At 40.9% G+C, this 26,461-nt stretch overlaps 1 protein-coding gene across 1 annotated transcript in view; it reads right to left on the bottom strand.

Moving 5' to 3' along the window:
* Positions 1 to 26,461, bottom strand: part of DACH1 (dachshund family transcription factor 1) — a 454,001-nt gene that overhangs the window by 189,269 nt on the left and 238,271 nt on the right. The window contains 1 exon segment of the mRNA XM_058185826.1: positions 16,581 to 16,742. Within this exon segment, the coding sequence (XP_058041809.1) occupies positions 16,581 to 16,742 (162 nt within the window).

Below are 26,461 nucleotides of genomic sequence, written 5' to 3'. Positions count from 1 at the left end.
TTAGTGGACAACCAGTTAACTATGAGCCAGCAGTGTGTGGCGGCAGCCAAAAAAGCCAATGCAATCCTAATTTGCATTAACAGAGGGAAACAATGAAGATCAAGTGAGGTACTACTACCACTGTATAAAGCCTTAGTAAGATCACACCTAGAATATTGCATCCAGTTTTGGTCACCACACTATAAAAAAGATGTTCACTCTAGAAAGAATGCAGAGAAGAGCAACCAGGATGATTAGGGGACTGGAGACTAAAACATAAGATGAACGGTTGCAGGAACTGGGCATGGCTAGTCTAGGGAAGAGAAGAAACCAGGGGAGACATGATAGGAGTGTTCCAATACTTGAGTGGCTGCCACAAAGAGGAAGGGGTCAAGCTATTTTCCAAGGCACCTGAAGGCCAGACAAGCAATAATGGATGGAAATTGATCAAGGAGTGATTCAATTTAAAAATAAGGAGAACAGAAGTTCCCTTCGGAAGTTGTGGGGGCTTCATCACTAAAAGCCTTCAAGAAGAGACTGGACTGCCATTTGTCAGAAATGGTGTAGGGTCTCCTGCTTGGGTGTGTGTGTGGGGGGTTGGACTAGATGACCTTGAACTCTGTCAATCTGTTAAAATCTACACCATTCCCCTCTGAACAAAAGTGTAGAGCTTCCAAGGTCCCATGGTTCTTCTGGGCAATGGAGGCTAAAGAAGGAGGGGTTAATGCCCGAAGCACAGATGGCGGATGACTTGCTGTGAGCAGTTTGAAGAGAGGTAAGAATCCATCTGCACGCTTACTTGGTGGTGCTGATGACAGATGAGAAAGCCTATATCTCTGTCACCAGTACAAAGACAGGCAGCAGAACGCTGGAAATAGGGCATTCTCCACAGGGAAGCGATCAACAACGATCAGTCTGCATCTAGTTCACAAAACCCTTTTGTGTCTCAGACAGTCCCCCAGGGCATGCCATGGAAATTTAGTAACAAATCACTGACCATCAGCAGTGTGATTTTATGCTGGTTCCAACAGGAAAGGAAAAAAAAAGAAAAGAAAAAGAAAAAGAAAGAAAGAATAAGCTCTTTTTTGTCTTTAGATAGGCAGACAGAGAGAGACAACTGTCTTTTCCTAAAATTTATTTTTTACAAACCCAAACCACCGTGCTTTTCAGGATATTGTGAGATCATTGACTACGTACACAAATGTTGCCCAATTGTAGTTTCATCTATCTGCTTTGCCCTCTTTGGATAAAACCTTTGTTTTGCACGAATGTTATTGCTTTAAGGGACACTAAATACATGTGGCTGAGATTCACTACTAGCAGATCATGTTATCCTACCTCGGAGAGTTTTCTGCTTGTTTACCTTGAGGAAGTGAACAAGTTAAGTAGAGTTCATTTGGGAATTACGAGATGTTAGGGATGTTTAGGATTTAAACCATAGATGTTTCCTTCCAGAAGGGTTGTATTCCTGGGTGGAAAAAAATTGGAAAGTAATTCAGCCTTCAGCCTAGATTCTGGACTTAGTGTGGTCCATGAGTAAAAATAGGATTTAAAGGAGAAGACATTCTCCATATCATGTGTTCTACAGCATCACTTAATGGCCACATAGATCAAACTGACAATTGTACTTTTCTGGAAAGATGAGATTTAAGAAGAATGTCAGCAGGCACAAATATCTTTCTTGGGGAAGGGAGGGGTTCCAAATGATTTTGTTGGAATCTACTGAAACCGTTCAAATCCACATATGACTCCCACGTCTCAGGTTGTCTACTTTAAACCTGCCTTTTCAACCAGTTTCTTCCTGAACGCCATCACTCTGCTAAACAAATAATTCCCTCAACACTGTCAAACTATTTACTAAGTCTGCACTACTATTAATCTCCTCATCGTTCCCACACCCATCTCCTTCCACTTATGACCGCATGACTGTAACTTTGTTGCTTGTATCCTTACGATTTATATTGATATTGATTATTTCTTGATTGCTTATTTGTAACCTATGATTACCATTAAGTGTTGTAAGTGTTGTACCTTGATGAAGGTATCTTTTCTTTTATGTACACTGAGAGCATATGCACCAAGACAAATTCCTTGTGTGTCCAATCACACTTGGCCAATAAAAAAATCTATTCTATTCTATTCTATTCTATTCTATTCTATTCTATTCTATTCTATTCTATTCTATTCTATTCTATTCTATCTGGATAGATTAATATGGAATATTTAAACTTCACTACTGTAATGTCTAAAATTTAGGACTTCCTTGAAGATGGCTTGAAACAGGGGTGTGAGCCAGATCCAGCCAGTGATGGGATTCAGGTAATTTAACAACCGGTTCTCTGCCCTAATGATTTCTTCCAACAACCAGTTTACCAAACTGCTCAGAAAGTTAACAACCAGTTCTCCCGAAGTGGTGCGAACTGGCTGAATCCCACCACTGGATCCAGCCCATGGGGTGCTTAGAACTGGCTCATGGGGCTGCCCTGGAAACAGTGAAGGACCAGTCTGTGGTGCCTGTGGCAGTGAAAACAGAGCTCAGGAGGCCCAAGTGTGGCCCTCCAAACTCCTTTTTCACTGGCAGGAAGTTGCAGGAGACCGTCACAGCCGAAAATGGAGCTGGGGAGGCCGTTTTTGCTGGCAAAGCGCTCGGGCCCCCACAGGCGCCCCGACAGGAGTGACGTCGAGGTGGCCATGCCCACACTGGCCACGCCCCCCCCTGCCCCCCCCCCCCGAGATCAAACACAACCCTTATGCGGCCCTCAATGAAATTGAGTTTGACACCCCCAGCTTAAAAGACAAGAGTGTAATTAGTTAATGGGAGATCAGGACTAAATAAGTATTCAATAGAACGCCTCCTCTGATATTGCCGTATCAAATTGAAAGCACTCTTGTTATTTTGATCTGTGGGATCTTGTTCCTTGTGAATATCAGGATCTGGTGTCCTGCTCATGTATTTGCTGGTAAGATCAGTTAGGATTTTTTTCAACGGTCGTTCCAAATTATGGAACTTGTTGGTCTTACAAAATTCCTGTTCATTATAGTCCACCCCAATCGTATAGTCCACACGTTTTTGAGCTGGTTTACATATATTATAGAACTTTGGAAGGTGGTGATGGAGTTCGAGCCTTCTTTCTGATGCTTTAATTATGCTAATACCCTGTTTTATTCTGGACAACACTTTCTGATTAGCCCCAAAATCTGCTTCTCAAATAACAATGAATCATGAAACCCCCAAAACCAATGATGAGTGAATCTTTCCCTTAATGAAAAGAATCATACTGGAGAAAAAAAATTATCCCAGAAGTGTTCATAAAAAACCAATATCAAGTTCAATGTTACTTTTTTTTAGAAGGTAAATTATAGAAATAGATTTTTTTTTATACTGAGAATAGTGTGGTGAGAGAGTTAGACAACTTTTCTAAAATTTGCTGACATCTTCTTTGATGCACTGCTTCTTTCTTTCTTTCGTTTCTTTCTTTTCTTTTTTTCTTTCTTCCTTCCATCCTTTCCTTCCTTTCTTCCTTCTATCCTTTCCTTCCTTCCTTCTTCCTCTTTTCTTTCTTTCTTTTCTTTTTTTCTTTCTCTCCTCTCTCTCTCTCTCTTTCTTTTTCTTTTTTTCTTTTTTCCTTCTTTTCTTTCTTTCTTTCTTTTCTTTTCCTTTCCTTCCTTTATTTATCTAGCTATCTTTCTTCCTTCCATCCCTTCCTTTCTTCCTTCCTTCCCTCCCTCCCTCCTTCCTTCCTTCTTTCCTTCCTTCCTTTCTTTCTTTCATCATCTTGGCCTTCAAATTTTAAATTTAGACACGGGGTTATCACAATCATGAGTAGTGCAGTGGCCTAGAGGTGGAGTTCTCGACTCACAATCAGGAGGCTGTGGGTTCGATCCTAGATAGAGGTAGATACTTCTCTCTCTGGGCACAACCAGTGGTGATCTCATTGCAGACTGCTGGTAAAAGTAAGTAGAACCCATCCCTGGGCACAATGAGACTATATCTGCTGAACAAAACTCCACATTCATGACAGGAAGGGCATCCGGCCATTAAAACACTCCACTAGCTCCATTCAGTTGCCCAGGCTCCACCCCGCAAGGGATGATGCAGTTGTTAAAAGGAGATGATGGTAAAATATCTTAACATAACATAACATCAGAGTTGGAAGGGACTTTGGAGGCCTTCTAGTCCAACCCCCTGCCCAGGCAGGAAACCCTACACCATCTCAGTCAGATGGTTATCTTATCACAGACATGTTTTTACATTGAACAGATTTACATTGAATAATTCATTACAGATATCAAATCCTTTATTGGAAATTTAAAAAGGGTGTGTGTGTGTCTTTTTTTAACAGTCTTCAAAGTTTTGGTGTCTCTTCTGCATATAAGGGTTTGATTATACAGGTAAGTCCTCGACTTATGACCACAATTGAGCCCAACATTTCTGTTGTTAACTGATACATTTGTTAAGTGAGCTTTGCCCCATTTTATGACCTTTCTTGCCACAGTTGTTAAGTGAATCATTACAGTGGATAAGTCTATAACCTAGTTGTTGAGTGAATCCAGCTTCCCCATTGACTTTGCTTGTCAAAAGGTTGCAAATCACCTATCCTTGGGACACAAGAAGGGTCATAAGTATGAACCCATTGCCAGGCACCTGAATTTTGATCGCCTGATCATGGCGATGCTACAAAGGTCGTATCTATGAAACCTGGTCATAAGTTCCCAGTGCTGTTGTAACTTTGAATGGTCATTAAATGAACTGTTGTAAGTCAAGGGCTACCTATATGAATAAGGTGTCTCTTATGCATGTAAGATTTATTAGTATAAACATAAGGTGTTCCTTATGCACATAATTATATAAATTTATTTATTTATTTATTTATTGATCAAATTTATATACCGCCCTATCTCCCGAAGGACTCAGGGCGGTGTACAGGCATTTAAAAACATATAAATACAATATAAAAACAATTAAAAAACTTATTCTAAAAAAGCCCGTTAATTTAGAATTAAAAATATAGAATAAAACCCAATTTAAAACCAGTAATTTAAAATCTAGCTCAGTCCTGCACAGTTAAATAAATATGTTTTAAGCCCGCGGCGGAAGGTCCGGAGGTCCGAAAGCTGACGAAGTCCGGGGGGTAGTTCATTCCAGAGGGTGGGAGCCCCCACAGAGAAGGCCCTTCCCCTGGGTGTCGCCAGGCGACATTGCCGCTGACGGCACCCTGAGGAGACCCTCTCTGTGAGGCGCACGGGTCGGTGAGAGATATTCGGTAGCAGTAGGCGGTCCCGTAAGTAACCCGGCCCAATGCCATGGGCGCTTTAAAGGTGGTCACCAGCACCTTGAGCGCACCGAGCCACAGGTAGCCAGTGCAGTCTGCGCAGGATGGGTGTTATCACGGGAGCCACGAGGGCTCCAGCTATCACCAGCGCAGCCGCATTCTGGACTAACTGCAGCCTCCGGATGCCCTTCAAGGGAGCCCCATGTAGAGAGCATTGCAGTAATCCAGGCGAGGCGTCACGAGTGCGTGGTGACCGTGCATAGGGCATCCCGGTCCAGAAAGGCGCAACTGGCGTACCAGGCGAACCTGGTGACGCTCTCCTGGAGCGGCCGTCAAATGATCTTCTAAAGACAGCCGTTCATCCAGGAGGGCGCCTAAGTTGCGGACCCTTTCCATCGGGGCCAATGACTCGCCACCGATGGTCAGCCGCGGTTAGCTGACTGTGCGGGATGCCGGCATCCACAGCCACTCTGTCTTGGAGGATTGAGCTTGAGCCTATTTCTCCCCATCCAGACCCGTCGGCCTCCAGGCACGGGACAGCACTTGAGAGCTTCGTTGGGGTGGTTCCGGTGTAGAAAATACAGCTGGGTGTCATCCGCATACAGCTGGTACTTCACACGAAACCACTGATGATCTCACCCAGCGGCTTCATGTAGATGTTAAACAGAAGGCGAGAGGATCGACCCTGCGGCACCCACAAGTGAGGCGCCTCGGGGCCGACCTCTGCCCCCGTCAACACCGACTGCGTCCGGTCGGAGAGATTGGTGGTGTACCACCGATAAACGGTGCCTCCCACTCCCAATCCCTCCAACCGGCGCAGCAGGATACCATGGTCGATGGTATCGAAGGCCGCTGAGAGGTCTAATAGGACCAGGGCAGAGGAGCAAAATAAGGTGTATCATATGCATGGCGGCTTAAGGACAAAGATCATAACTACAGGAGTGGCCAAAATTGTGGAAACCTTTTGGGAAAAGTGTATTTTTGGGGTATGATGGCTAATAACACCACTTTTTTTTTTTTTTGGAGTTTCAAGATAATCATCTTCCACTGCTGAAATAGCCTGGGAATAACCCAGACCTTAACCCAATTGAAAATCTGTGGAGTCAACTAAAGAAACTTGTTAGTCAGAAGCAACCCAGCAATAAAACCCAGTTAATAGAAGCAATCATTCAATCTTGGTTTCACATTAGAACAGCTGCAGAACTAAAAGACTTGATTCACTCCATGGGAAGATGTTGTAAGGCCGTCATTCATGCTAAAGGTTACCCAACTAAGTATTAACTGACATGGTGATCATTTTTGTACATCTCGTTTTTTTTCTCTGATGATAATTTCTGTTTTTTCCACGTGTTGCACTTTTCTTCTTTATACTGTAACTGCTATTTTAATAGCAAATCAATCATAAAAGTTATTGCATTACATTCTTGATTAAATTATCTTTCCATTGATATATAATTTTATGGTAGTACTCTTTAAAAAAGCGGTGTTATTAACTAGTTTTAGAAAATACACTTTTCCTAAAAGGTTTCCACAATTTTGGCCACTACCGTACAGGTCAGGTGGCTAGATTCTGGGCAGCAGCACTGGAGATTCGTCAGAAACACATGCCTAATCCACCATTGCTCTTTTATACAAGTATTAAATACTTGTATAATATATAGTATTTGTATAGTATTTGTATAATACAAATACTTGTATTAAACAGACTACAGGCCTCACAGTTTCTGGATTGTAATTTTAGTATAGTGAGTCCAGGTGTAATTGACAGACTGGATTTTATCATAGACATCAACTGTTATGTGTTATTTTATTCTAGATTTTTTTTAATGGGATAGTCACTTTTTGTGTGTGGTTTTTATTTGTTCTCGTCTCTCTTCCATCAACTGTAATAATCTGAATTGACTTGAATTGAATCGTTTATCTGTTATGTGTTATTTTATACTAGAATTTTTAATGGGATATTCACTTTTTTTTGGGGGGTGGTTTTTATTTGTTCTGGTCTCTGTTCCATGACTGTAATCAACTGAACCGATTTGAATTGAATTATTTATCTGTTATGTTTTCTGTTCTGCTCAGTTATTTTATTCTAGAATTTTTAATTGGGTATTCATTTTTTTTTTGGTTTGGTTTTTATTTGCTCTGGTCTGTGACTATAATAAACTGGACTGACTTGAATTGAATTGTACGCATGTGAGAGTTTCCAATGCTGCCTTGACTTTAAACCACGGAGCTAAAATAATTTATCTCTACTCGGTGCTGTGGGAGAAGTTGCCACTAAAAAGAATCCTAGACATTTTTCCTTCTTATCTGCAGGGCTGCTGGTATCAGCCAAGCTGTCACAGGGCCGTGCCTGATATAAACAAGAGATTGCAGAGGCATCTGAGTAATCAATATGAAGAAGGCTACAGTATGGAAGCTACTCTGCTGCATATCATCCGTCTCTGCATCTATTTCTATGACCAAATGAAGCATTAATTCAAATCATAAATCTGTGGTGATTTAAAACTGGGAATGAGCACCTGCCTGCTTTAATGATTTATTTTGTACATTTCAGTAAGCAGGAGATTTGTCCATATGAAATGACAGGTCACCTTCAGATGCCAGGACCAGACTGTTTATCACCATATAGACGAGCATCTCATCTTAGCAAATAAATATTAAACTAAAAAGAATCCGATGAATTGTGGAAAGGAGAGAGCAAGTATTATAGTCCTATATTTCACCGTGCCTGCCTGCAGAGCTTCCTTACATTCAAGAAACGCATATGAAAGATCGGTTATTATTGGCAATTACCCCATTTAGACCAAGGTTTCTATTATTTATTTATTTTTAGAGTACCTTTATTAAGAGATAACAAATTCAATACATTGTTATAGAGAGCCAGAATACCGCAGTGGTTAAAATGCTCCCAAGGGACGGGGGATTTAAATCCAACCTTCAGCCACCATAGAAGGTCACTGGTGACTTTCTCACTGCTCCGCTAACCTCAGAAGTTCATAGAAAGTGCTGAAAAATCACACAAGTTACAGAGCAGGTGAATGCAGGCAAAGAAACCCAGGAGAGGAGAGGCTGACAATTAGGAATCTTGAATGATTAATTTGAAACAGCCCAAAAATATCTGGAGATGTCTCTATCTCCCCTTCCTAAATAAGTCACTATTCAGACTTCCTGGCTCCCAGAAGTATCTTTTTTTTTTTTTTGAACCAAATTTCATCCAACATTCATCCAACACCAGAGAAATTTATTATTATTTTTATCTCTAACAAGTTTCATGTTCCTTAAAGGGCTTTCAGAATCACAGAGAGGGAAGAAATGTTATTATTATTATTATTTTGAAAAACAAGTTTATTATTTTATCTCACATAGACATATTATAAATGTACAATCTCTTATCCACTGTTAATCACAGATATCAGGGGTGGGTTCTATTTACCTTTACTACCAATTCGCATCGTGCCTGCACACTTTTCTGCGCATGCGCAGATCACTTTTGATGATATTTGGGTCAGTGGGCGGAATCTCCCGCTGGTTTTACTACCGGTTCTATAGAACCGGTCTGAACCGGGGGAACCCACCACTGATGATAGATAGATAGATAGATAGATAGATAGATAGATAGATAGATAGATAGATAGATAGATAGATAGATAGATATACTCTTCACACTTTCATATTGATTCATTCATCATCCTAAGAATTTTATATGATGAAAACCTCAGAAAACATTATATATATATATATATATATATGTTTTCTCCTGTGTAAAATTGGAAATGTCTTGGCAATGTTTCGACGAAGTCTCATTCGTCATCTTCAGGCTTCAGCTTCATGCTTCTGGGAGCAATGTGTGATCGCAGCTGTTTCTTCCTTTTAACTGCTAGTGGGGGTTTGAACTGATTGGGTGGGAGCTTGGCTGTGCTCTGATTGGATGGAGGTTTTTTTGTGCTCTGATTGGCTGGGGGTGTGTCCTGTTTGGGTGGGGGCTTGGTTGTGCTCAATTTAGTCTGTGTTGCAGGGGGATTTGAGCTGGTGAGCTGCATAGCTGTTGTTTGGCTTTGTGGTCGTGCTACATCTTCATAGTGGGTGTCAGTCTGCTGCATGTATGGATTGGAGGGGTTTGAAATGGCTAATGTTGCAGCTGCGGTTTGGCTTCTGGTCCTTGGTCATGCTTCATGATCAGTGTGGGTTTGGGTCTGCTTTCTGGGTGGATGTGCGGTGGCAACATTAGCCATTTCAAACCCCTCCAATCCATACATGCAGCAGACTGACACCCACTATGAAGATGTAGCACCACCACAAAGCCAAACAACAGCTATGCAGCTCACCAGCTCAAATCCCCCTGCAACACAGACTAAATTGAGCACAACCAAGCCCCCACCCAAACAGGACACACCCCCAGCCAATCAGAACACAAAAAAACCTCCATCCAATCAGAGCACAGCCAAGCTCCCACCCAATCAGTTCAAACCCCCACTAGCAGTTAAAAGGAAGAAACAGCTGCAATCACACATTGCTCCCAGAAGCACGAAGCTGAATCCTGAAGATGACGAATGAGACTTCGTCGAAACGTTGCCAAGACATTTCCAATTTTACACGGGAGAAAACCCGAACAACCAAAGACCTACATATATATATATATTTGGGGCTGCACTTCCACCAATTCTTCTCACTTGTTTTACAACAATCCTTCTTTTCCTTCTTCTCTCTTTCCCTTCCCTCCCTTCTTCCTTTTCTACTTTCTTCTTTCCTCCTCTTCTCTACTTCCCCTTCCTATCCCCCACTCCTCACTCCTTCCCCCCTTTCTAATCTTTTCTCCTACTCTTTTTTCCCCTTCCTTCCTTTCTTTCTTCCTCTCCTTTTCCCTTTCTTCTGTTCCAGAGAGGGAAGGGCACAACATGGGCTGTTACTCTCCTAACACAATTTTGTTTCAATTCCTGATTCAATAATAAGTGACCGATGGCGTTTCAATTTCTTCTTTAATTTCAGAACTCCAATACAACTTTTCTGTTCAGACCTTTAGAAAAAAAAAGAAAACACCCTTCCCTCCAGGATGTTTATAGACAAAGAGAGATGTCCAGAAGCAGGGGTGGGCTGCTGGGGGTTCTCAGGGGTTCGGGAGAACCTCTAGCTGAGATTCTATGCAGTTCGGAGAACCCCTAAATCCCACTCCTGGCTGGCCCCACCCACCCCACCCCTCCCAGGAGTCCCCACCCGGCCCGTTTTGGATGCAGGTAAGTGCAGGGGGAGTGCAGAGGCTCGGGGAGGGTGAAAAACAGGCCTACCCGAAGTTCGGGAACGCCAAAAATGGGCCTGTTTCCAGCCTCTAGAGGGCCTCCAGAGCCTGGGGAGGCTTTTTTCGCCCCCCTGGAGGTTCGAGGAAAGCCTCTGGAGCCTGGGGAGGGAAACCCTCCCCAACCATGGTTCAGGAGGCCAATAGGCCATGCCCAGCATGGCCACACCCACTCAGCAACCGGGCTAAGAACCCCTTGCTAATTTTTTTTTTAAATGAAAATTTTAATTTTTCCACAAAAGAAGGAAAAAAACCATTCACATCAAACAATTTCAATATGCTGAAGGGGTGTTTACATATCTTCTCGTGCAATCTCAAGATAAACATCTCTTTCGTAAATATATCTTAATTTCTAACATATTTTCCCATCTAACCAGTTATAGAATAAATCCCATATTTTATAATATTGCTTATCTTCTTGGTCTCTAATTTCAAATGTCTATTTACTCATCTCTGCACATTCCATCATCTTCCTGATTATTTCATCTTGCAAAGGTAATTTCTCATTTTTCCAATTTTTAGCAAACACAATCCTAGCTGCTGTAATAATATTCACAATCAAATATTTTACGTCTCTAGTATATATCTCAGGAATAATTCCCAACAGAAAGACTTCTGGCTTAAAGTCTATATGTTTTGTAATCATTTGCTCCAACCACGTGTCCCTTGCTAAAATTTTTGAAGCCCACCCCTGGTCAGAAGTATCCTGGACCCGGTAGTCCTTGAATTCTAAATTATGATGGTGTTGAAAGAAATTGATTTATGACTGCTCCTCACATTTAAGACTGTGGCAGGTGAACAAAATTTGGCACCTGGCAATTGGCTTGGCTTTTACAAAGGTTGCGGCATTCCTGGATCTCATGGTTGCCATTGTGACCTTCCCAGCCAGCTTCTGACAAGCCAAGTCAATGGGGGAAGCTGGGTTTGTTTAACAACTGTGTGGTTCACTTAACACCAGCAGCAAAGAAATAGTAATAAAATTGTGGGCAACCCATTTAGCAGCCACACGCTTAGCAATAGAAGCTCCAGTTCCAATTGTGGTGGTATGTCTGCACAATTGTTGGACTTTCTGTAAAGGTAAAAGGTATCAAGTTTTGAGATGGCTCTGGATCCACAATTCTTCCACCATTCCAGTTCTACCTTTCATGTAGCCTTTCATGAGGAAAAATGGACTTCAACAACAGCTGGATTTTAATTTCCATCTGAACATGTTCCACTACTGTATTGCTCCTGATCCAGTTCTACAGAGGAATTATTGAGTCTGTCATCTGCAACTCTATAAGTGTCTGGTTTGGCTCTGCAACCCAACAAGAAAGACACAGACTTCAGAGGATAATTAGAACTGCAGAAAAAAATAATTGCTACCAACCTGCCTTCCATTGAGGACCTGTATACTGCAGGAGTCAAAAAGAGGGCTGTGAAAATATTTACAGACCCCTCACATCCTGGACATAAACTGTTTCAACTCCTACCCTCAAAACAATGCTACAGAGCACTGCACACCAGAACAACTAGACACAAGAACAGTTTTTTCCTGAATGCCATCACTCTGCTAAATTCCCTCAATACTGTCAAACTATTTACTAAGTCTGCACTACTATTAATCTTCTCATTGTTCCCATCACTCATCTCCTTCCTACAGTCCACTTATGACTGTATGATTGTAACTTTGTTGCTTGTATCCTTACGATTTATATTGATATTGAATGTTTCCTGATTGCTTATTTGTACCCTATGACTTTTATTAAGTGTTGTACTTTATGATTTTTGATGAACGTTATCTTTTCTTTTATGTGCACTGAGAGCATATGCACCAAGACAAATTCCTTGTGTGTCCAATCACACTTGGCCAATAAATAATAATAATAATTCTATTCACTGTTGAACTGAACTTACTCTAAGAAGGTGTTTCCCAACACTGAACCAGAATGCATGATATGCTTCTAGGTCCCCATTACTATTTGTATAATACAGTTGGCAAGACTTCAGATTCTAAGGCCAAAAAAAAAAAAAAATGGTTTCAGGAGACAGAGGAGAATTCACACAGCATCTGTGGAAGCTCCTTAAAGCAGTTGAACCAGGGGTGAAATCTACTTACCTTCCTTACCAGTTCCTTACCAGGAAGTGCACAAACCGCATGAGCAGACCTTCTGTGCATGCGCAAAACCTTCTGCGCATGTGCAGAACGTTAAAAACACATTACTTCCTGGTTAAAACCAGAAAGTAATGACACCCAGGTGGTTATTACTACCGAATTGCCGAACAACCAGCCACGATCGCTACCAGATAGCCAGATCTGGTTAGAACCGGGAACATTTCACCCCTGAGTGGAACACCCTTGCAGCTGCATCCTCATTCTGGCAAAAGATCCATTTACGGATTGATGCTTATAACAACAAGAGTAACTCAGTGTTGAGTTGTGGTCCATTATTATAATTTATTCTCAGGACTACTGGAGGAATGGAACCACCATATAAGCATATCATGCTTATCGGAATAATGTGTATCATTATACAAGTTGTAAAGGAAGATAAAATGTAGAAACAATGATGTAGTTTGAGCAGGTAGACTGAATGGACTTTGAGAAACTTAAAGCCAAAGACGCTTTTTCAAGAGGCAACTAGACTTTCTGGTAGCATGTCAGCTCCCATATTACAAAATACAGAGTTGGAAGGACGTTGGAGGTCTTCTAGTCCAACCCCCTGGACAAATAGGAGACTCTATAATGTTCTAGACCAATGGTTGTCCAATCTCTTATTAAAAACCTCTAGTGATGGAGCACCCAAAATTTCTGGAGGCAAGTTGTTCCACTGAATAATTGTTCTAACTGTCAGGAGATTTCTCCTTAGTACTAGGTCAATTCTATCCTTGATTACTTTCCATCCATTGCTTCTTCTTCTAGCGTAGGGTGCTATGGAGAATAGGTTGACCCCTCTTCTTTGTGGCAGCCCCTGAGATATTGGAACACTGTTATCGTGTCACTCCTAGTTCTTCTTTTCACTAGACTAGACATACCCAGTTCCTCATTCTTCATATTTTTTAGCCTCCAGACCCCTAACCATCTTTGTTGCTCTTCTCTGCATATGGGGCACAGCATCCCTTTTCAATCCTAAACATATACAGCAAGACCCACATTCATCACATACATATTTTCCCATCATCTCTCCATATCCTGCGAAGCCTGCACTGGCTGCCGGTAGCTTTCCGGGTGCAATTCAAGGTGCTGGTTACCACCTTTAAAGCACTCCATAGCTTAGGACCAGGGTATTTGCGAGACCGCCTTCTGCCACCGATTGCCTCCCAATGACTTGTGCGCTCCCAAAAAGTGGGCCTCCTCAGGGTGCCGTCGACCAAACAATGTAGGTTGGCGGCCCCCAGGGGGAGGGCCTTCTCTGTGGCGGCACCAACCCTATGGAACGAGCTACCTCCGGGGTTATGCCAACTCCCCGACCTCCGGGCCTTCAAACGTGAACTGAAGACTTTATTATTTCACCGAGCGGGACTAGCCTAAGAATGTATTGTAGCGAAATTTTAATGGGTTTTAATCGGTCTTTGACCGTTTTAGTGATTCGGCCAATAAATATTTGCTTTTAATTGTTTTTAAATAGTGTTATTTATTATATTTATATTATAGTGGTATGTGTATTTTAATATTGGCTGTACACCGCCCTGAGTCCTTCGGGAGATGGTGCGGTATAGAAATGTAATTATAAATAAATATCCCACAAAATATAAAATACCTACTGATAAAGAAAACTACTATACTTAATATTATGACTTTGGTCTCTGACTAGAATCCAAATACTTTCTAACAATCCTCCACAATAAAACACAACGTGTTTTAAGCCAGTGGTCACCAAACTTTCGGACCTCAGGGACCATTAAATTCATAATTTTAAATCCCACGGACCACTAATATGATCTGCCTAATGACTGGGTGTGTGGGCATGGCTAGATGGTCATGTGACTGGGTGGGTGTGGCCAACTCGATGTCACTCACGTCAAGGGGCATCTTGTCAGCCTCTACTCATTCTTCCCAGCCACTCCTCTGACCGAGAAGGAGGCTCAGTAGAAGCACCTCACTGAGGACTATGAGCATAGGCTTTCTAAGCAAAGGGAAGACCTGTGGGAGTGCAAGGCCAGGTACCAGCATCTGGAGGCTCAGTGGGCTGAGATGGTCAGCCAGTTCCAGGCCATGATGCATCCCCACTGGAACAAGGTCCTCTGGCTCTTCGCCACCAGTGGCACTTCCCTCCAGCCTTTGCCCAAAGCCCAGCACCAGGAGGCTTAAGCCGACCCCAAGTTGGAATTTCTGCCCCCCTCTGCCCCACACAAAAAGACCCTAAAGGGGGAGACTCTGCAGCATGTATCTGTCCCAGGGGCCATCGTTTGAGGACCCCTGATTTAGTGCAATATAAAAAATGCAAATAATTTTTCTGCTGACCACCAAAATTCTCTCGCAGACCACCAGTGGTCCACGGACCACCAGTTGGCGATCACTGTTTTAAGCAACTGTTTTTATTCTGCAGGTTAGGAAAAAAAACAGTGGATGCGTTTCACTGCTTTTCATTTCTCCATTGATTAAAGAAAGTTGAACTAAACATCTTGAGTTTCCCTCCTCGCCTTTCCCCTCATGTTTAAGTAATTTTGGAGGGGGACTGTTGTTAGTTGTCCTTGTTCCTTCACCCATCCCTGGGGCTAGGTATGTTATAGCAATTTTGTTCAGCCGACCTGTAGCATTTTCTATGGCTGAAATATTAACAGCAAAGAGGGGAAAAAATTGCTTGAAATCTGCTGACATGGGCATATGTGCTCCTTTTGTTCCTGGGTAGGGAGTTAAATAATAAATATGTACAGGGAGATCCAGAACAAAAAAGTTGTCAAGCTGTCACCCTTAAGAATAACCTCAAAAATTTGCAGAATAGAAAAAGTATATATTAGATTGTCATGTCTGCTTTACGTCTATGCAACCTCTGCCTTGAACAGCAGTTAAACAGGATTCAAATTCAGCTTTCAGTTCACTCACTAATTTATCTCAGAGAGCAGAAAGCAGCCATTAGAAAGAAATGCCCTTAAAAGTCAGTGGTCATTAAAGGAATATTTAAGAAAAGGAAATTGACTGCATGGAGAAGCCACATCTCGTGAATCCTTCAACCTTGGGAGACCAAAAGTGTTTGTCAACATTTCCAAATATGAAACACGGAGTGGGGTGTGTGTGTGTGAAAAACAACAACATAATTTTAGGCGCCCATATGATCAAAATAGCCACTAATTCAATTTTGTTCTTTCAACCTGGAGCATTTAGATAGGCAGGACTTGTTCAGCTGACCTGGGATTTAAACAGGCAGGATTTTGCCTTCTACAAACGGAACCTGGAATTCTGTATTTTAACTGGTCCAGTTTAACTCAATTCGTTAACAGAAACGATGAAGCCCGCATTTTTTTAAAAAAAATGTTACCCTGGAAATAAGTAAACTGTTGATTATTTCCATAGGATGGATGGATGTTCTGACAGCTTTACTGAGCAGTGCCTTTTCAGATAGTATATTTAGAGAGTGTTAATGTGAAGAAAAAAAAGTACTTGGAAAAATAACAGTGTTTTTTTTTTTTTTTAAAAAAGCCAGGCTGAAAGGAAAACAAAGAAATTAATCTGTAATTTCTCCTGCCTTTTTTAAAAGCAAGGATCTTTGTAACAATTTTCTTCCCGGTTGGAAACTTCTGCTTTCAAAAGTTTTATTAGTTGATTGAAATATCAAATAAAGATGTACAAAGAAAATAAGGGAGGAAAGGGGGAAGAGAGAAAAGCATAGAGGAAAGGAGGAAAGGAAAAGAAAAGCATTGACTTCTGACGCCTTTCGGTGCAGTAGAAGAAGGTAATAGCATAAAACCGCAACCTTTTGCTTTTTACAATGAACCTGTCTAATCGTCAAAACTCAAAATCAAAGTTTCATATTTTTTTTTCCATCTCAAGAACAAAGTCCATAAGCGGTTTCCAGGTAGAAACAAAATTAATTGTGTCTTTTGGATCAAAAACTTACCCACAGCAGAATTTAGGTCCCCGTTTTCAGACTCTGCTGCGTGCTGGTTATTATTGGGATGATAATTTGACATTGCTTCTAATTTAATTTTTTTCACCTTCATTGCTTCCGCGATGGCCGCATTGGTGGCCGCGGCCGCAGCAGCAGCCGCAGCTGTCAGACCTACAACAAAAGGGGAATAACAACCGTGAAATCACAACTTCTATCCTCTCTCCCTTTGACATCACCCTCTTTCCAGGAAATTAGGATCAAGTTCTCAAGGAACAAATGCGTTGGCAGAAAATGGCAGAGGAAAACCATTATCTGGAAGTGACAGCAAGCTTCTCAAGGTTTTCATGGCCAAATAAGGTGTGTAAAATGGTCTCCTTGTGTTTTTTGTCAATTAGCTTCAATCCTGCTTAGCCCTACCAGTTGAAATCATGGAGATGATTATTTTTAGTTAGGATAAAGTAAATTAGTTATCTCTAATTTCACTGATTTCAAGAGATGTTCTCAAGAATTAAATCTAGATTTGGGCTCTCGTGTTTTTACCTGACAGGTGGTAGACACTGTTCTGAGCTCCACATTCAAAAGAAGATGTATCTCTTAGACTAGGGGTGTCAAACTCAAGGCCCGTGGGCCGGATCCAGTCAGGGGTGAAATCCAGCAGGTTCTGACAGGTTCTGGAGAACTGGTAGGAGAAATTTTGAGTAGTTCGGAGAACCAGCAAATACCACCTCTGGCTGGCCTCAGAGTGGTGTGGGAATGGAGATTTTTTGCAATATCCTTCCCCTGGAGTGGGGAAGGAATGGAGATTTTGCAGTATCCTTCCTCAGCCATGCCCACTAAGCCACGCCCACAGAACCGGTAGTAAAAACAACAACAACCTGGATTTCATCACTGGATCCAGCCCAGTGGGTGCTTAGATCTGGCCTGTAGGGCCCTGGAAACAGTAAAAGACTGGCCCACGGTACCTGTACCAGTGAAAATGGAGCCGGGGAGGGCTGCATGCGGCCTTCCCGAGCTCTGTTTTCATCAGCTTCAGGAGACTGTCGCAGTCAAAAAAGGAGCCTGGGAGGGCCGCGCTGCAGAGTGCTAGCAAAACAAGCGACTAGGAAAAATGTCATTTGATCATGCGAGTGACATCGAGATGGCCATGCCTACCCCGGCCACTCCCACCCAGCTCCCCGAGGTCAAATGCAACCCTGAGGCGGCCCTCAATGAAATCGAGTTTGACACCCCTGTCCTAGACTATACCCGGAAATGAAAGGAAAGGATTTGTTTGTTTATTGTAAACGATGTCATGTATAAGATAATCCATGTGTTTAGGCTCTTTCTGTTTTTTACCTTCTTTCTTATTCCAGCATTAAGGTCTGTGATATGCCATCTAACACCAGATTACCCTTTTTTCCCCAGCTGCTAGAAATCAGGAACACTGAAATACAGTACATTAGAATTCACATGCAATACAAACTTTAACGTAATTTTTAAAAATAAGCAAAACCCTCAGAAACCACCATCACCCCAAATAAAATTCAGAAAAAAAAAACCTAATAATTCTGGGATAAGTGGGATTGAGTTCCACATTATTTGTGGATGTATTTGCCTGGATCAAGAGTAGCGTCCAAGCTTAATGATGCCCAAAAGAACAAGCCCTTACCGGGAAAGTCCTAAAATGTAGCTCAGGGCTGAGGTGGAAATTCATATTTCAGAAATTGAGCACTGAGAGAGTTTGTTCTAAGCCTGTCTTATGAATTGTAACCAGGTAGAATGTACCATTAGGCCAACACAGAATTCTATCCTTCTTTGAGATCTGATTTGTGAACAGAAAGACTGAACTTTTTTTAAAAAAAATAAGGTTCTTATTTAAGGTATGAGAACTACAATGTCCAGAATGCCCAGCTCGCATTCAACCTACCTCTGAAAAAGGATCAGGACAATAGAGGCTATGATGATGTCATAACTGAAAACAATAATTCAGAAACTGGAGATACTATATAGCACTAGTGTAGAATAGCCCATCAAGAAGTACATGAGGTGAAATATTAATGCAATCTTTTCAGGAAAGAGAGAGGGAAGACAATCTCACTATCCCAGCTATTTGCCCCTATGTCTCTCTTTTTATGACCCTTTATTCGGGGTAGAGTTGGGGCAACTGAATGGAGCTGAGAGTTTACTGTCCAGATGCCCTTCCCAATGCCTATGTGGAGTTCACAGCAGATATTTTCTCTTTGCGCCCTAATAGAGAAACATCTGCTGCTACCTAGGATTTAACTCTCAACCTTCCGAGTGGGAGACCAGAGTCTTCCCCACTAAGCCACCACACACCGTTCATTCGCCCCTATGTCTAAATCTCACTATTTACTTAGGGCTGTTGTTGTGGGGAAAATAGGAGGAAAAGTGTGTTGAATATGTTTCCCACCCTGAGGTAATTGTAAAAAATAATAAAGGAGACAAATTACATAAACAAATGGATTTCATCATGGTGCCGAATTCTATCGCGTTCAGAATTTGACTTAAAAACAAAGTTATTTGCAAAGGGAATTTGAAATTCCCCTTTTTTTAAAAAAAAAATAGTTTGAATGGTATTGGTGTGGGAGGAGACACGGAAGGAAGAATGTAAATAACGGTGAAGAAAGCCACCCTGTTGCAGTTATCATTAATATCCCGAAATTGTTAATCTGTTTATGTCTAGCATTTTTCCTGCTGATTATTCAGTGAGACAAGCCACTTTATAAATATCTCATCACTCCAGCGTCACACAAATTTCATCGACAATGCCATTAGCAATATGAATCTAACCATTAGAAAGAGAAGGCAGCATGTGGCATTAATACGCAACCCTGCTTCCTAACCATCTGATAGGCAGATGGTGCAGAGTAGATTCTCCAGCTGAAATGGAAGGGCCGCATCATTTAAAAAGCTTGTTTGCATTCTAACTGATATCGCTGCCATATTGCTATCCAGGACGCATCATGGCAATGTTTGAACAATCTAGTTTGTTTCAGTCATAAATGTTTACAGCCTTGTTTTTTTTTCTTTTCTGTTTTTTGTTTTAATCTTTAGATGCATGTTCTGGAGCACATAATTTTTAATTTGAGAAATCTATTGTTTACTTCGGTGGAACCAGAAGATTAGCAAGGCGAAGGAATACAAAATTGCTACTGCCCCAACCGACAGATAAAATATAAAATATTGTGTGTGTGTGTGCGTACGTGTGTTTTCTTCAATAAAGATCGCTAGCAAAGGAATTAAAAAAAAATTAGCCGAGGCATTTTAGGCATTACATTTATTCATTAAACCTAACAGCTTTTCCCCCATGTGACAGACTTAGAAGTTTAATGTTATCACACACAGCTCTTCATGTAAAGCTCTTACTGTGTGCAATTAATCTTGTCCCATAATTCTATTCACAAAGCAAAACATCAAAAAGTAAAATCTTGCTCAATAATTGTGGTTCTGAAGGAAACCTTCCCTTCCAGTGACTCATACAGAAAAGTCTTTTTAAGGAGTCTTGTTAAGAGCAGACGTGAACTTGAATTATAACTCAGTTCAAGAGTCTTTCAAGTCTCCCACCTCAGGTCAGGTCACAACTTCAGCCAGACACTCACTGACAACCAAACAAACTTGCACAGAAATAGATACACACTCTACCAATCTTCTCCTTCACCTAACACAACAAAGGAATTTTCCTCCTCATCAGTTTCAAAAGGTTCGCTGCCAACATTAAAAGGTACACAATTTAAAAAAGAGATAATGTTAATTTAATTTCATAATATTTTTAATAAGTTTATTTATTTATAACACAACACAACATAACAAACACAGAACACATAACGCACATTCTCTTTTTACAACTGTTTCATAGCGGTGATCTCCTACTATTTACATTTTCTCCCAATTCCCTTTATAATATTTATATCCTTCTTGTCCCATTATCCCTTATTACTCTATAATTCTTACCACTTATAATACTAGATTTGTACATTTTATACACTATCTTACATACATCTTGCACTTATTGTTCCTCCCCTTTCATCATTATTCATTTTTTCTAGTCTCCAGCCACTTATACCATTTATCCCATATTACATAATATTCTGTATCTTCCTTTTCTTTAATTTCTTTTGTTAATTTGTCCATTTTGGCACAATCTAAGATTTTCCTTATCAGTTCTTCGTCTGTTGGTGTATTTCCTTTTTTTCCAATTTTGTGCGTATGAAATTCTTGCGGCTGTTTTGATATGTAAAATTTTATGTCTGTGGTATAATGTATGGTAAATATTCCTAACAAGAATGTCTCTGGTTTCCAATCAATCGGTTGATCCTTTTTTCTAGCCATTTTTTTATTTTGGCCCAATACTTTTTTGCGGTCAGACATAATAATAAATAAATAATTCATAATAATTTTTGATACAAAATAAAACTCTCTTGAAAAATATTTCTATTAATGTACTAACCCTCCCCAATTATTATTTAGCTTGCATTGCCAATGTCTTCCTTTGGGATCAAGTTTGACGTCAAATAATTTCTCTGCTCTTAGAGGAATTATATACATATAATTTATATATATATATAATAATTATATATATATATAATATTTTATATATATATATAATAATTATATATATATATATGTTATAAATATGTAGATTTCTAGCTTACATTTTATGAATGGGTTCTTTATTCTGCAATGATTGATTTTAATTAGTAGCTATACATTCAATCATGAACTAATTTCATCTTCTGGACAATATGAGTAGGCCTACAGAGATATGACTCTACATTCTCACACGTTTGTGTTGAGGATATGCAGGTCTTATATCAGCTGGTGTTCACAACTCTAGCTTGACCATCTAGGAAAGCTAACCATTATACTGGTTTCTGCTTCTGTGTCAAGGGACTGCCTTAAATTCATGGCCACCTTATTATGGTTATTGTCCATTGAGTCAACTCAGTCCACTGAGGGCTAAAAAAGACCACCTGGCCAATTTACTCTTAGATAAACATGGCATGTTTCATTTGATTCTATCAAGAGAAGAAGACATGAACTAGATTTTAAGCAGCTGCTAAGTCTATTTGCTCTTTGCTCAATACACTACAATTTTTACAAATGTGTGATAATACTCTACCCCTTTAAATATGTTTTTCCCATTCCTTTCTTTGGCGGGGGTTGTTTACTTCAAGGCTAAACCACAAGCATCAGGGCTGACACAGAGGAAAGGACAAAAAAAAAATACAAAACAGCAAGTTAAGTGATCAACCTAAGGGCATCACATGAAAATTCATGAGGTTTAAAATTCCTTATAGCCAACTTTTTTTTTTGCATTTATATCCCGCCCTTCTCCGAAGACTCAGGGCAGCTTACACTATGTTAGCAATAGTCTTCATCCTATTTGTATATTTATATGCAAAGTCAACTTATTGCCCCCCAAAATCTGGGTCCTCATTTAACCTACCTTATAAAGGATGGAAGGCTAGTCAACCTTGGGCCTGGTGGGACTAGAACCTGCAGTAATTGCAGGCAGCTGTGTTAATAATAGACTGTCTTACCAGTCTGAGCCACAGAGTCCCTTGCACCATTTTCTTTCCACTCTGTCTATCTAAAACTGATTAAATCTGGATCCAACCCAGTGACATTCTTTTCCCATCCTGTCTTAGAACCTTAATCACTCAGTCAATATTTGATATCATTTTTACGTATGCAGATAGAGCCAATAAATATACCTGCGGAGAACCTGTTTGCAATTTTTCACCTGTAGATTCCATATGTCTTCTTCCGAGAACAGCTAGCATATCATTCTTTTTTTCTCTCTTGTGAGATATTTTTCTGCCCACCTATTTTTTATTATAAATAGCAATCACACTTAGACTTATATATCACTTTAAAGTGCTTTACAGCCCCCTCTCTAAGCGGTTTACAGAGCTAGTCTATTGTCCCCAACAATCTGGGTCCTCATTTTACCTACCTCGGAAGGATGGAAGGCTGAGTCAGCCTTGAGCCCGGTGGGATTTGAAGTGCCAAACTGCAGGGAGCCAGCAGGCAGCAGAAGTAGCCTGCAATACTGCACTCTAACCACTGCACCACCATGGCCCATAAATTAGTTAATGTAGAGGGCTCAATTTTCAATAAATGAACAGAAAAGGGGTAATAGCAGTGTTAGGTTACTATCGGTTCGCACCGGATCGGGTGAACCATTAGTGGCGATGGCCGAAGGTTCTGCCCACCCGCCCGGATGCTTCTGCGCATAAGCTTCAGCGCATGCACAGAAGTGTTGTGTGTGCATGCAAGTGTACGCACACCCATGAGTGAACCAGTAGCAATGGGTTTTGAAACCCGCCCCTGGGTAATAGGCTTCACTTGTAGAAGCAACTTGAGAAATCTTTGTAGTGTCCAATCCTCAGCCACTCTATGAATCAGCCACCCTTATGCCTCTCTGTCTCATAGTACCTCCTTCAGATCTACCATGGTCATCCCAGTGTCATTCTTTATAGTGTCCCCCAATGGTTACTAGGGCAACCCCTTCTCCTTTTTCTGATCACTGTCCCAGCATGATTTTCAAGTGAGTCAGCTCTCATGACATGACCAAAGTATGAAAAGCCTCTACTTGGCTATCTTGGCTTCAAGTGATATTTTTGGTGCGATTCAGTCCAGAATTTCTCTGTTTGTTATTTGTGCGGTCCACGGGATGCGTAATAGCCACCTCCATCTCCATCCCAGTGGTTCAAAGGTATCCACCCTTCTCCTATCTGCCTTTTTCAGAGTCCAAGTTTCTCAGCCATCTGTAGTGATTGGAAAAATTACTCAGTTAGCTAATCTGCATTTGGTTTTGAGGCTGATGCCTTTACTCTTCCAGATGTTATTCATGCCAGACATTGCGTAAATAAAAGTAAGTTTTTAAAGGAAAATTTTTATAAAATGTTTTATAGATGGCATTTAGATCCTAAGAAACTATCGTGTAAGTATCCAGATATGCAAGCAAAATGTTGGAGATGTAATTGTGATGATGTTACATATTTTCATATTTGGTGGACTTGCAAGAACATTAAGGCTTTTTGGATAAGAATTTGGTGGATTATACAAGATGTTTTGAAAAAGAAGATAAAGTTCCTACTGCAATTTTTTTTACTGGGAATTATTACGGACTGTACAGTAATTGAGACTAAATTGATTTTAAATTTAGTAACAGCGGCAAGACTACTGATAGGACAGTATTGGAAGAAAAAAGAACTACCTACAATAGAAGAATGGATATTAAAAGTTGCTAATTTGGCTGAGATGGCAAAAATCTCAGCCTTTCTGAAAGACAATACACAAGAAAGATACTTAAATGAATGGAAAAAATGGATTGACTATATTCAAAATAGATATCAGACTAAGAGTTATCAGACTGCCTTTGAATGATTAGGATGTATTATTTCTGATTGTTATGGGGAGGTTAGGATTTGATGAGAATTGCAGGAGTATAACTTGAGTTAGGAGGAAAATTTTTTAGCATATGCTTGTTTTATTTTTAACTATACCTTGTGTTTGTTCCGGGAAGGGGAGGAAGGGGCTTTTGAAGGAGAGGGAGGGGTGGGGGGAAGGGGGCAAAAGCTTTTTTTTTGTAAAAACTTTTTCAAAAAAAAAAAGTAAGTTTCACTAAAATCAGTTAGAATTACTTTTGGGTAACATTGCCCTGTGCAGTCATGAGATGCTACCCAAAATGAAATGAAATGGGCGATGTGATATAGAACGAACAAGGGAATGCATTTTCTGAGGTCTTACAGATGTGCATACCAAATCAAAACAATTCAATTAACGCCATCATCCTCTCTCTAAGCAGTCCTGTCTTCTCAAGCAATAGTTTCTTTCTTAGTCATTTTTCAAGCTGCTGCATTATTCATTTCACCAGATCCACAAGGTGGGCTATAAATTGTTACTTTATCTAATCAAAGGCGACTTAACTCTAGAGAAAGGTCAAAGGTTTAATTTTGTGAGGTATTACCTTACACTGGGAGTTTAACCCAAAAACAGAAGAAGAAAAACAGTCAAGAAATTGATAATAAATGAATCTTTATAGCCTCAGGCATCGGTCTAGTTTAGTTAATAAACTTTCACTGAAGGTTTCTTTCAACTGTTACGGACAAGGAGGTTAAAAAAAAATATCTTAAATTACAACCACGTGTGACTTTTAAATCCCACCCTCCCCACAAACTGTAGAAGACAAAGCCTTCATTATATTAAGCAAAACATGAATACTTTAAAAGAGACGAAGAAGAACAGGAAAATCTGTAAATGCTGTAAATATGGAATTTTGTGTCCTGATCTATTTTAAATTGTACATCAACATTGATCAACGGACATGGAAAAGAGACTTAAAAGGAAATTCTTCACAGACACAAACTTTTTTTTTGCCTTGGAAAAAGACAGGAAGCACCAGATATTTCTCCAAAAATGTGTATTCTTTTGAAACTTATCCTCATTTAATTCAACTGAATGCCTCTTTAAATAAATTACCAATGCTTCACCTATAAACAAAAAGGTGGGGTTTTTTTTGCCTTTTCTGATTATTTGAAAGTGGTAATCCTTGCCCTTTTTTTTGCCACACAATTACTGTGTTTCCTCAGAATGTGGAGCACCACAGAGTGGCCTGAAGGTCAGAAGAGAAAACCCAGTTTATGCTTGGGATAAAATCCATTTATCACTGGGCTGTTTGTGGTTCACAGTAGAGTTTCAACCCCTTTGTGGCAGCGCACAGAGATACAGAAAGGACTGCCTCAATTAATATGAGGGGTTTTTTTTGTTTTTGTTTTTTGTGGTCCTCTAGAGAGGGACACGGTGGCTCAGTGGCTAAGACACTGAGCTTGTTGATCGAAAGGTCGGCAGTTCAGCAGTTCAAATCCCTAGTGCTGCCATGTAACGGGGTGAGCTCCCGTTACTTGTCCCAGCTTCTGCCAACCTAGCAGTTCGAAAGCAGGTAAAAAATGCAATTAGAAAAATAGGGACCACCTTTGGTGGGAAGGTAACAGCATTCCGTGCACCTTTGGTGTTTAGTCACGCCAGCCACATGACCATGGAGATGTCTTTGGATAGCGCTGGCTCTTCGACTTTGAAACGAAGATGAGCACCACCCCCTAGAGTCAGGAACAACTGGCACATATGTGCAAAGGGAACCTTTCCCTTTAGAGAAGGTTTGTTCATGGTCCCACCTTGACAAGAAATGAGGACAACATGGTCTAGGAAGCAAGTCTTCACTGTGGTGGCTCCCATAATGGGAAGACATGGTCCTCTTTTCAGGAAGTCCAGAAGATTCTGGAGTCTTTCCTTTTAGGCTAACGGTTCTCAACATTTTCTTCCCCATGGAACCTCTTTAAATATCTTTTGTGGGCATGGACCATGGACGGGGCCCTCAAGACTTAAATTATAATGTTTCTTCAAGCCTTGGCAGATCCCCTATGACAGGGGTCCCCAACCTTTCAGACCTCAGGGACCACTAAATTCATAATTTTAAATCCCACGGACTACTAATATGATCTGTCGAATGACTGGCTGGCTAGATGGACATGTGACTGGGTGGCCATGGCCAACTCGATGGCAAACTCGATGTCACTCACATGGAGGGGTGACTTACTGGCTTCTACTCACCTCTCCTCTGCCAGCCACTCCTTGCCTCCCTGCCCGGGCTCCTTAGGGCCCCCAGGAAGCAGTTGTTGGAGCTAAGCAGCCACCGGAAGAAAGAGTTGGCAAAACAGCTGGTTCAGTTCAAATTCGATCTGACTGAGAAGGAGGCTCAGCAGAAGTACCTCACTGAGGACTAGGAGCATAGGCTTTCCAAGCAGAGGGAAGACCTGCGGGAGTGCAAGACCAGGTACCAGCACATGGAGGCTCAGCGGGCTGAGATGGTCAGCAAGTTCCAGGCC

Source organism: Ahaetulla prasina, chromosome 5 (assembly GCF_028640845.1).
Source record: "Ahaetulla prasina isolate Xishuangbanna chromosome 5, ASM2864084v1, whole genome shotgun sequence".
In the NCBI taxonomy this organism is placed as follows: domain Eukaryota; kingdom Metazoa; phylum Chordata; class Lepidosauria; order Squamata; family Colubridae; genus Ahaetulla; species Ahaetulla prasina.
This window is presented reverse-complemented; position numbering and strand designations above follow the sequence as displayed.